General features: G+C 41.1%; 1 protein-coding gene across 1 annotated transcript; it reads left to right on the top strand.

Moving 5' to 3' along the window:
- The first annotated feature begins 2146 nt into the window (after positions 1 to 2146).
- On the top strand, positions 2147 to 12551 carry LOC120429287 (chorion peroxidase-like). The gene is made up of 9 exons (XM_052706022.1): positions 2147 to 2158; positions 2203 to 2322; positions 2376 to 2464; positions 6253 to 6308; positions 8035 to 8326; positions 10474 to 11565; positions 11627 to 11927; positions 11985 to 12304; positions 12366 to 12551. The coding sequence occupies exons 1-9, from the start codon at positions 2147 to 2149 to the stop codon at positions 12430 to 12432; spliced, it is 2349 nt and encodes a 782-aa protein (XP_052561982.1). The 3' UTR covers positions 12433 to 12551.
- Positions 12552 to 12692: the final 141 nt, after the last annotated feature.

Raw genomic sequence — 12692 nt, 5'->3', positions numbered from 1 at the left:
ATTAGAAAACAGAAAATGACAATTTTCCAACAGTTTTTTTTCCAAAAAGCTTCGAATCAATTGGTCTAAATTTATGAAAATCAACAAATAAAGTACAACTTACGAAAAACCGTCGCGATTTTAATAAAATTCAATAAATGTTGGTCTGTATAAATCAGATGATAGTCATGAGCCAAAAGTCATGCGTTCGAGTCCTGAGGTGAGAGGTTTCTTAGTGCAAAATCAGTGCAAGTGCAAACATGAGTTCAGATATTTTTGTAATCTTTATGGTTTACAATAACAAAAAATATTTAAGAGAAAATTCTTCCATTGCAATGTATTGAATTCTTATGTCTTAAGAAACAGTTCAAATCTAAACCAATTTTCTTTATATTTTGACACAATTATTCAGTACAAGCCTTACTCGACAAACTTCGTTCTGCCCCTTTTTTCGTTTGTGGACGTTTTTTTGATTTTTTGCTTATTCAGCCTCCTGTGATCAAAATATGATTTTACGTAACTTTTCCCATACAATTTGCCGATGCTCCGGAATCGGTTCCAGAGTGGCCAAAGTGTCAATTAGTTAGCGTAAGAACCTTCCTTGGGCTTATACGAACCCAATGCAACAAAGAGCACCTCGATCCGACGTTCCGTGTTGAATTGATTATTTGCTTGTGTGCAGAAAAATAGCCATTTGAAAAAAAAAATGTTTTTTGCCAGTTATGGACCCCCTTACCCTATAGTGGACCCGGGTCCACTATAGGAAAACTGTGGTTTTTATATCAAATTTAACCGATATTTGATGTTCTGATGCATGGTATGGGTCTAATAATAGATATAAAGATTAAAAGTGGGCACTTGCTAACTTTTCACTGTAAACAAATAAATTTTGTAAACAGATATGGCTTAAAACAACATAAAAACTTAACAGACTTTTAAACTCATATATTTCCAAAAAATATCAAATAAAACGTGTCAAAAACCACTGTAAACATAAAAATGATAAAAGTAATGTTGATGCAAATTTTCCATATTAATTACTTAAATAGTTGACCAAAACAAAACAATGGATTTGTTTACAGTTGCTGATAAAACCACGCATGCTTATTTAAAAAAAAAAGTTTTGTTTTTGATTTATTATTATAAAATATCATTTAAAACTTCAATTATGATGCTTCAGTTAAGTACAATTAACTAAAGTTTTGATTAATTATAAATTCTTACAGTTTCAGCAACTTTGGTAATTTTAACATGAAAACAGCTATATTTATACTCATGATTGAAATATATTCCATAGTAATAGTAGCAGTAATTTTTCTGCTCTCGCTTAACCGACTGAAACTAAATTTATTTCATCCAATTGATTATATTTGAATTTATTTGTAGTTGTATGGATCTCCAAAACTCTGCATTCTGTTATTAGTTAAGCAAATTGTATTCTGATTAGTACAACAAATAAACATGAATTGAATTGAATTGATTGAAATATATGCATACATATAATATATTGATTAATTACAACAAGCATTCAAAGTGTGTTTAAGAAAAACTTTTGCTTAAAAACACAGTTTTCTTCATTTTTGTAAGTTAAAATAACAGGGGACCACTTTTGGAAAAGTTAGGATTTTCGTTGTCCTATATTGGACCCCCTTAATTTTGCTCGAAATTGAGTAGTTCTTCGTTTTATTTTAGTGAAGTTCTTTAAACTTACATTATTTCGACCTACTGAAGTTAAATAATCAGTGAAAAAATTATTGAATAGTTAATTCAGTCATAAAATGGAAATGCTGTTTGGTTGTGAAAATGCTAGTGGCCATTGCTGATTTCAGATGTCGAACTCAAAACACTTATTTTGGCTGAAAGGACACGTCAATGTCAGTCAACATTGTTTTAAATGGTGCTGAACATGCCAAATAAAAGATTTGTAGACAAAAACAAGCTTTTAATTGTGATTTTATTAAATTTTTCATCAAAAAACCTTCAGAGTGTCCACTATAGGAAAGGGGTCCACTAATGAATAACGTACCCTAGATATGCATTAGTTTGACATTGCGTTATATTAAAAAATATATTTAAAAAACACACAGACACGGACTCTGATTTTTGACCCTGCAGTCCACTGAGAATAAATGTGATGGTAAATGTGACTCTTGGTCACGAAAATAAAATGGGTTCCAAGGTCAACCATCGCACTACCAGCACATCGACACGTATCATCAATAGCCCGAAACATTTCTTTTGAAGTGCCACTTGGCCAGAAGAACACCCTTTTTAACGCCATTATCGAACGTGTGCGAAGTGTGCGAATACCAGCAGTTGGTGTTCGTTGGGTGGTGTGCCATAGTGAGGAATTTTATATTGGATTTTTGGCATATGAAAAATTTCTGCTTTTCAAGGTAAAAATGAAATTACCCCATGTGGCTGGTGCCGGCAAAAAAATGATCAATGATGTGGCTCTACTGCTGACGGTGGTATTCGGTATAACCGACGACACGACAAGCCACTCGCTTCCAAAAAGTGGGCACCAAATCGGCCTACCCCTCCGTTTCCTTTGGAACTGGAAACGTCAAACCGACTTTCCCTCGAAATTTGATAAGCTTTGGCAGCACTTCTGATTTTGACGTTGAGAAACGTCATCAGATTGTTGTTTAGCTTTTTGCCATCAAAATTCCCGATTCCGTAACAAAGTCGATTCCACGGAGCATTTTTTACGTCCAGGTGCAGAACCAGCAGAACAAGCGGACATACGATCCGTGCGAGGACGGTGCGAGGTTCATATGGCAAACCTCTGAAGTGCCGGAACGAACGAACGCATCGCACGGGCCGGTGCAAATTTTGGCCAGGAAGTTTTTGGTTCCCAGAATGGAGGACAAGATTTGATTTGTTTTTGCCTTCCTCACCTTACTGAGGAAAGGCTATAAAATCACTCGAAAACTGAACTTCTCAATTAGACCCTCCTAGACCCACCTTCATGTATACCTATCGACTCAGAATCGAATTCTGAGCAAATGTCTGTGTGTGTGTGTGGGTGTGTGTGTAGGGATGTGGGTCTGTGCACCAAAAAATATGCACTCGATTATCTCAGCACTGGCTTAACCGATTTGGACCGTTTTGGTCTCATTCGATTCGTCTTGGGGTCCCATAAGTCCCTATTGAAAATTATGAAGTTTAGTAAAGTACTTCAAAAGTTATGCTAAAAAAACGATTTTGACTAAAGTCCGGAAGATTGTAAAAAGGGTGGTTTTTGTAAGAAACCCCAGCATGTTATACATTTTTAGAAAGGTATTTAAAAGACCTTTCCAACGCGACCAACACATTGAAGATCTGATAACCCTATCAAAAGTTATTAGCAATTAAGTGTTATTTATGCACTTTTTGGAAGCCGGATCTCAGATATCACGATGAAAACGTTGTCCGGATCTATCATGCAACCCGTCGTTGAACAGGTAATCAAAAGACCTTTCCAACGCGTCCAAAACATTGAAGATCTGACAACCCTATCAAAAGTTATAAGCACTTAAGAGGTTCTCAGATATTTAGATGAAAACGTATTCCAAATATATCATGCGACTTATCTTTGGATAGGTAATTTAAAGACCTTCCCACGAGCGTGTCTATTTTGGATAGCATTACCCTTTGAATGAGAGGAAGGCACCAACCACCTAAGGGTGGATTAAGTAACGTTTTTAAATTACAAAACCACTTCCAGGATAACAAAACCGTGAAGGAGAATCAGGACTCAGTCCTGCTTGGCGGGCACTTCCGCCAGCATTATTTTGAGCAACGATTAGTTAGTGCAAGGCATCCAAAGCTTTTTTTTTTCTTGCTGGTAGCTTAACCAGTTTCATGCTGAAATTTTTCCCTGGCCATCAAGAACGCGTCACGCAGCTCGTTCGAAAATCGAGCCCCGAAGTTAACCACCACAAGATGCTCATATTCATTCCAAGTCTAATGTCTGAGGGACTAGTCGAGTCTTGCCCAGAACATCCTTCGGAAGTTGTACAAAACCCTATTAGCAACCTGTGTTTAGAAAAAAAGGCCGTTAGTTTGAACGGTTTGTATCTCGTACATCCCGGAAGGAATCTTCCATCTTTAACCCGCACGGTTCTCCTTCACGTATGGCCATTGCGATGACATGCGTTTGCCAGGGCGCGTGCAGGTTGATCTACATTGGCAGTGAACGTACAGTATTAAATGGATCTGGTAATATTTCTAGCAAAATCTTGAACTAGTAACTGGAATGACCAACTGCCACATAGAGAAGCTGACCAATCAACCGGTCCTGGGCTAACGCGCGTTGTCTTCCTCCCTGCTTTAAGGACCGCTAGGACACTCTTCTCAATAATTGTCCTCTCTTCTTGGTTTCAACAAAGCAACACGCCCCAACGGCCTGCTCAGGCTAAATCATGGTACCTGGGTAATCTACGGAATTTCGTCGGTCTTCTCAAAAATCTACGTGGCGTCCCACTGTCGCGTCGCGCCTCGATGCGGGGTTGAAGATTATCGGCAAGTAGAAGGACAAAAACGTGTATTCCTGGTTATCGCTCTGCTACGCCGTTTGGTCCACATCGGAGTGCTGGATGAGTCCCGCTTGAAATTCGATTACGTGCTCGACTTGTTCAACTTGCCAAGTCCATCCACGTTCTGGTCCGCTAGCGGCAAATCCGCCAGGTATATCGATTTCTCGCTCATCGGCGGTGGCCATCCGGGACGCGCCAAGGAGAGAAAATGTCAAAAGGCCAGGGTGGTGGCCGCGGCGCCGGAGGAGGATTCAGCTTGTTGCCCTCAGTGCTTCGATTGTGCGTGCGCCGGTGTTTCGAGTTTAAACGGTGTTGAAACCGTTAAAACCAGGTGTTCCGAGCAGTTTGGTCTTTAATGGGAGGGAGAGGAGGCTAAGAATCCCCTTCTGGACGCAACACGGACGGCTCACGGCAGGAGGGCGTTGGGTAGATACAATCTCGGCCAAACCGGAACCGGTCACATTACGTGCGTTTGTTCGTCCACCTCGGATGACAAGTTCTACATGATTGACCAGATCGCCAAGGGGGGTGCGGTTCTCAGGAACAATCATGAGGGACGGTGAAGGCGATTCGTGTTTTATTCAGTTGTTGGACACGGGAGAAATTATTCCGCTGGACACGTCCATGGAGAAGTCGTTCGATCGCAATTGAGCGTCCGGCTGGGTCAACCTGGAAATAACAAACAGGCTGTTCAGAACGAGGCGACGACGTCAGAACCGAGTTACAAAATTAGATCTCGACACGTTGAGTCCGGACCATGTTGAGGAAATTCACGAGGAGCAACTGAATGCGACCAACGTGATGAAGGCCGTGTTGGGTTACGTTCCGCAAGATGATCGGCGAATCTGCCCGTTCTACGATCCGGCCATCGAAGGTTGCTTCAAGGGATACGGTTGCCGGCTGGAACATGTGGCCAAGCTTGAGGTTGATTGGACCAGGGATAAATTACTGCACAAAATCATAATTCACGCCGGAATGGAGTAACCACGCGTAGGATCGGAAATGGTCCTCACGTTTGTGGTTAACGTGAATGAATTCTACGCGCACAACAAATTTTGTCTGCCAAAGCTAAGTGAGGCGTTGACTGAACCACGAGCCGCATATTTGCGAGCTGGTCTTTGCAAAGTACGCCTCGATGGCCGCTGGTACCGGGCGGAAGTGGTTGAATTGTTCTCCCTTGACTGCATCTCCGTATTTTACGTCGACTACGGCAATCGGAACACTTTGAAGATCGATCAGCTGCACTAATGGGACGACCGGTTCGACTATCTGCCGTTCCAGGTCCATTGCCGGGTCGCAAACATCAAACTGCTTAAGCAGAATCTACAGAAGCGATCGACCAGTTTCGCCGGACGGCGATATTGGCGAGATTCTGGTGATGACCAACCTGTCCGCACACCGGCAGCCACTCGTGATGGACCATGCTGGAGCGATTCCGGCATGATTTTGTTTCGTGACTTTCTTTTATGGTACTTATGTTGGCTAAAGTATACTTTTTTAAAGCAAGTTGAAGGTTTTTCTATAAAAATAATGCTAATTTCCGTTTGTATAAAAAGATTGTGGTGTTTGTAAACATCTATACACAAACGTCATTCGATCAGTGCTGCGAGTTGATTTTATTTTGGAGGAAAACCAAGGGGTCCCTCAATTTACCGTGACTTTGGTGGATCACGGGGATTTCACGGGATTCACGGCGGGGAAACTTTTTGATTAGGATTTTCCACCGAGTGTCTTGTCGTGTCGTCGGTATAACGGTTCCAGTGGCAGCTGTCGGAACGAACCAGCCCCAAATTGACCGAGTTTTTGAAGGTAGGTTTAAATAGTGAGGACCAATCAATATCATTTGACGAAACAAAAAAGCAATCAGATGTTACAATTATTTCACTATAATTACAATCAATGTTTTAATTTCTGTTCGGAAAATGATCTCACAAAACCTCTATAAACAAAATATTAAGACTGTTGCAAACATTTCTCAAAATTTATGTTATCTTATGAACCCAAGGGTAACTCAAAATCGCTTACATTTTGAATTTTTAGAACATTTTCACTGTTTTCAGGATACTAAATTATATATTTTTAACTATTATCAAAATAAATTTGAAGACATTTGGTTGTATCATTGCCGAGATATAGCTATTTGAAGTTAGCAGTTTCAAAGAACGGGTGCCACGATATCTGCAACACAGGGGTAAGCGTGGTTGCCTCTCACCCAGTCAGCCTGGGTTTGATCCCAGAAGGTCCCGGTGGCATTTTTCAAGACGAGATTTGTTTGATCTCGTAAGCTCAGTCCAGTTGTAGGAGTCGTCTCCCTGGGTCTCGGTGGAGTTGCTGGTAGGCAGTTGGGCACACAATCCAAAGGTCGTCAGTTCGAATCCCGGGGTGGATGAAAAAAAAACGAAGTTGACTTTATAGCTGTCGGCCACTATTGCTAGTACCAACCGCTAGTGTCTTCCTTTTACAAGGACTTCGCCGCAATGGGCTCCTAAATGTTTGAGTACGGCACGGAGAGACGGCGCCGGATACCCATATTTACACTTCGAATGTTTAGATCAAATCAATCAAATTTTTTTTGACTTATTTTTGCCTAAAAATTGAGCCAGGAGGTATCTCTGATGTCGATTTTTATTGTCACCCTAGTGCACGTTCAGAAAAAAAATAGAATGTGTAGTCACTTTTTTTTAATTCTCTTTGGATGTGTTATTATTTGGCACAACGGTTTTTTTTGTCATGCATTTTGAAAAAAAAATCCTTCTGGTTTTAAAACAAGCTTTAAAAATCAAAGACGCAAAAATATAATCGTTAGAAAGTATTTTTTTTTAAATCACTCGAGCATTCCCCGAAGAAATGAAGCACAAACAAATAAACATTGTTGCTTTTCAACAAACTGATTAATACAGTTCTGGTATTTTTAAAGTATGTGTTTTACAGGAGGAATCTTACATGCTATATAATATGATGATTATTTGATGAAATTTAAACCAGTTCAGGTTGCAAAAATGTAATTTGTAATTTCGCAATTTTTTTTTATTTCAGACAAGAAGCTTATTTCATAAAAAGCTTAGCTTCGAGTTTTTTAGTATTATACTATTAGGCATCGGAACAACTTCCATTAAAGTTACAAAAAAATTGTCATAATTTACGTAACACGTTTCAAGAGCAAAGTATCAATTAACGTTAAGTATTACTTGAGGTTTTAAGATAATTTTGAGGAGCCCATAATGCATGATTTAACGTGCAAACAATATTACCTAACGCGTTTTTTCCTCTGGATTGCAAACACAAACCCAATGATTTATTAAGTTATTATCGCTCTAAAAAGCAGAATGGAAAAACGTCTCATGATTTATTGCAGATTGTCATCAAACGGAAAGGGTTTCTACCGGGGAAAACTGCGGACAGCAAGCGCAATCTGGCGTAGGGAAATTTCGCACAAATAAACAAAGCCAACAAAATGCGGCGGCAAAGCAAATAAATTTCCATCACGTTCTCATTTTTCACTCACTAACGCTTTTCTTTTCCTCCCTTCCCCTAGCAGGTTCCACGTCGTGCCCCACCGACAGCACATGTGTACCACCGTTCCAGTGTACCACCACCCCCATGATGATGGAACGATCGGATATAGTGGACGAATCGATGACGCCACCAGCGACCGGCCGACGACGGTGCCGTATTAACGCCAACTTTGACGGCATCTGTTGCCCCCAGATGAGAAATGGCGAAGACAATGACAGCGAGGAAAATTCACGATTTTCCCCTGCTCAAAGCAGCGAAATCAATCACGGTCGTAAAAGTGGCCAAAGAAATGTTCCAGACTTGTTACTTGGGTAAATATTCAATGGCGATTTTAGTTTGTTTTGTGGTTGATCGTTTCGATAGGTTTAGGCTAGGATTATTCAGAGGGTGATGTTTGCGAAATGGACCCATAAATGTTTTAATGATTATTTTATGGGCCAAACTCAAGCTTTTGTTAAAGCTCAGATATAAATCCTTATTTTATCAAGATGAAAAGGAAACATTTTTAAGAAAATATTACACCCAGAACTGGGCATCGGCATACGAGAGGATAAAGAGCACGTTTCGGTAGTCAAATGGTACTGTGTGCGGACGGAGAGGATAAATCCCGAAATTACCGAGAGTACTTTACTCATAGGTTCATTTTCCAAAAAAGTTCATCCATAAAAAAAAGTTCCGGTGCCGAGATTCGAACCCAAGACCTTCGGCATATTGAACCGAGCCTTTGCCGTATGGGCCACCATGGTTCGATGGCTAAGTGACGGTCATTTGTCCATATAAGCCACTCAATAGGTTGAACTGTTTCAATGAACGAATGAACACTTGAGAGGTCTATACTCTCGCAAAATAGTACTTTCGTCATGTTTCTTTTCGGGAGGACTATCCCCTCGTTTCTTTAACTTTGGGTGTAGTTTTTTAGTGCACTTAAAAGTTTGAAATTTTGAAAACAATGCACTGTTCTTGTTGTTTTGTGTCTGTTCTATCCAAAATGTTGTGCGATAACAAGACTAAAACAGCTGTCCCAATTCGCCGCATGTATCTCGTTTCACCCCAGATGACGGTATAATAATAAAAAGATTTGGACGAAAGGACCATTTGAGCTTAATCTCTGCAAACTAATACAGCAGACTGTAACGTAACGATATATATCCCTATTCAGAATGTAGTCCCGATTCGCCCCAGTTGACGGTACCACACAAGTAGAAAAAATGAAATAAAGCAATTTTTGGGTACGAATATTTTTTTTTTGAAAATAAAATATGTTCAATTTTTTTATAATTAAGCCAAATTTTTCATTTTCAGGAATACCCAAGTAACCGCGAGGCACTAAATAGCGGCATTAAATCAGCATTATATTGGCATTTAATACCAGCAAATAATGCTTCAAAACATTAAATCAGCACTTTTCCCTTGAGAAATATTTCAAGTGGCGCACAGTGATGCCGATTTAATGCCTCACCGATAGCTCGAACAAAAAAAACTGCTTTATCGACGTCAAGGCTGGGGGAAAAAAAGGACAGCTAGCTGCTCCGCTCCACACACTTGGTGGTGGGCCTCCTTTGTTTTTTTTTTTCTCCTGTTGCGTTTCTTATGTGAGTGTGACACTTTGATGTTATTCTTGCATTTTTCTCGTCGATCTCCAGGATGCGCGCCAGCCAACTGATGTATTCTGAAATGAGTGTTTGTTTTGAAAGTTTTAATCGATGTGGTTGATGCATCGAACATTAAGGAAGACTTTCTTTCTGCTGTTTCGAGTTTCTGGTTCATGAGAAAAACCCGTTGTCATTTTGTTGGACGAAAATTATTGACGAGTCACTCAGCAAATTGCGGCCATCCAGTCAAGTACAGTACAATCAATTACGGAAGACTTGGGGTTAATAGGGACAAGTAATGGCTAACGGCTAACCTAAACTGTTTTTCCGAGGAGTGCTTGGTCCACGGTTGGCAAAATTTCACAAAGTGTATCAGACTTCCGGAAAGCTGCTTTTTGCTTGCGAGAAAAGTCATTCAATTTACCAGAGAACTTTTGATAATGTCCTTTGTGCTATGGGCATATGTTTTGAAAAATTTGGCTTAATTACAGGCTGCAGTTTTCCACAAAAAAAAAAAACAAAAAAAAAACACTTCAGTCAGCGGGAATTGAACCCAGTTCACGCAAAAATAAAATTGTTGCACACTGGGGGAAATGCGCCTTAGCCCGCACGCTTATTGGAACAGTATAACGGGAGAAGGATAAAAGTCAATAAGAGCGTGACTGGCTGAAATGTTTCCCGTATGGATGGGTTACTTTGTTGATAAACATCAAATGCTTTGAAGCACATTTTCAAGGTCGTAAATGGTGATTTAATGCCAGTTGTAATGCTGCAAAGTTTTGGTACTTTGAGGCATTCGCAAAGCTTATTTACTACTTCAAAGCATTCGAGTGCTGATTTAGTACTGAATAAATACTTCAATTTAGTGCTTGTGGTTACTTGGGTAACACATCGGAAAACCCACACATCCGCACCAAACGCTGCCTGGTTGGAGGTGAATGTCTGCACAAGCACTTGCGCTATCGTAGATTCGACGGGAAATGTAACAACGTGCTTCACGGGCGAACCCTGTGGGGCTCAGCAGGATATCCAATGGAACGCATCCTGCCACCGGCTTACGGCAATGGGGTGTGGTCCGCGCGGGTTCTTTCCGTCACCGGGAACTTCCTTCCAAGTGCGAGAAGTGTTTCGGCAAGTTTGTTCGGAGATCTCCACGTTCCCCACTCAAAGCACAACGTTTTGATGATGCAGTTTGGACAGTTTTTGGTGCATGATATTACCAAGAACAAGGGACATTCGGATACGGCTCAATGTTGTCTGGAGGACGGCAGCCATCGCGTTGCGAATCCTCATCCGGCATGCCTTCCGATTCCGGTTTCGAAGGTTGATCCGTTTTATTCGCAATTTGGCGTGCGATGTCTGGAGTTTGTGCGGACTGCGATTGCTTCGAGGCAGAAGTGTAACGTCGGACATGGCAGGCAGATCTCGGCAGTGACACACTTTATTGACGGTTCCGGGATTTACGGCAGTTCCGCTGAAGATTCGACTCTGCTGAGGGCACTCGAGGGTGGTCGATTGAAGTCGTTGAAGCACGTGAGGTTAAACAACGAACTGCCTCCGCTGGATGAGACTGAAGGAGCTTGCGATAAGAAAGCTGAGATGTGCTTTAAAGTTGGAGATGACCGTGTTAATCAGCTAATTACACTGGTAGCCGTTCATACACTATTTTTGAGGGAGCACAACCGAATTGCTAAGACTTTGGATAAGCTGAATCCACATTGGAGTGACGAGACAATCTTCCAAGAAACTCGCCGTATCGTGATCGCAGAAATTCAGCACATCGTGTTCAATGAGTATCTGCCGAACGTTGTTGGTCCAAATTACATGCAGAAGTATGAGCTCCACCCATCGAAAGGATACAGCAACTTCTACAATCCCAAAGTAAATCCCTCAATTCTAAGTGAATTCTCCGCTGCCGCCTTCCGCTTCGGACACTCCACCATTCCGGACCACCTCGAGTAAGAATCGTATTTTGACAGGCATTTTGATTAAAACTTTTAACCACTTTCTCGTTTCCAGACTCCCAGATGGGTTGGAAAAGACTCACAAAACTTTCTTCGACCCGACCCGACTGCGGGAGCCTCACTTTTTCGACGGACTTTTCCGTGGAATTTTGCACCAGCCCCAACAACTTGTTGACGATATGTTTAGCCACAGTATTACGTGGTTCCTGAACCCCAAGGAGGGCTTCCCGTTTGGGAAGGATTTAGTTTCACTCAACATTCAGCGGGGCCGGGATCATGCACTGCCATCGTATAATCATTATCTGCACCTTAATGAGCGACATGTAAAGAAGGAGTTTAGTCATTTTGGAGCAGTGGTAAGTTCAAACTTTTATTTTAACAAACGCATACTCTGATATACCACATCCCTCCAGGTATCGCCCAAATTGGCCGACCTGTACGATCATCCGGACGATGTTGACCTGTACGTGGGAGGCATTCTGGAAACCCCCATCCCCGGAGCGGTCGTGGGAGAAACGTTTGCCGAAATCATCAGTGACCAGTTTGCGCGGCTCAAGGGAGGCGATCGGTACTTTTACAGCGAAGGGCCGCACACGAATCCCGGCCATTTTACGCTGCCACAACTTGAGGAAATTCAAAAAATCACACTCGCTGGATTACTCTGTGCAAACGCCAACGATCGCCACAGCTTCCATGTCCAACCGCAGGCGTTTGATTTACCACATCACGCTGGGTAAGCTGTGGTTAATTGATTCTCTTGATTTTTGAATTATAATTATTATTATTTTTTGCAGTAACCAACCGCAATCGTGCCACTCTAATCAAATACCGAAGCTTGATTTGAACTGGTGGAAGGATTAATTGAATATTAAATATTCTTTTTTTCTTTCTGCAGCTATTTATTTAGCTATTTGTTTTGTAATGTCAGAAAACATGTTTTGTTAATTATTTATTTATTTAAATACATTTGTGTATAGAAATTGTGTTTGCACCGGTACAGAATACTTCGTCCAACTTGTTTGAGTTATTAAAATGTTGCCAATTTTCCGATTCCGATTCTGTCTTCGTAAAATTTAGCGACTCCGACTTTAGCTCCCCAAAAAAATTTCCGACTCCACTGA

Source organism: Culex pipiens, chromosome 1 (genome assembly GCF_016801865.2).
Source record: "Culex pipiens pallens isolate TS chromosome 1, TS_CPP_V2, whole genome shotgun sequence".
In the NCBI taxonomy this organism is placed as follows: Eukaryota; Metazoa; Arthropoda; class Insecta; order Diptera; family Culicidae; genus Culex; species Culex pipiens.
The sequence above is the reverse complement of the archived record's forward strand: the minus strand, read 5'-3'. Positions and strand labels throughout refer to the sequence as shown.

Bases quoted from the DNA above. Each gene is read 5' to 3' on its own strand.
- LOC120429287 (XM_052706022.1), top strand. The intron at 11,566-11,626 runs GTAAGAATCGTA...TCTCGTTTCCAG, and splicing joins ACCATTCCGGACCACCTCGA to ACTCCCAGATGGGTTGGAAA. The intron at 12,305-12,365 runs GTAAGCTGTGGT...TATTTTTTGCAG, and splicing joins GATTTACCACATCACGCTGG to TAACCAACCGCAATCGTGCC.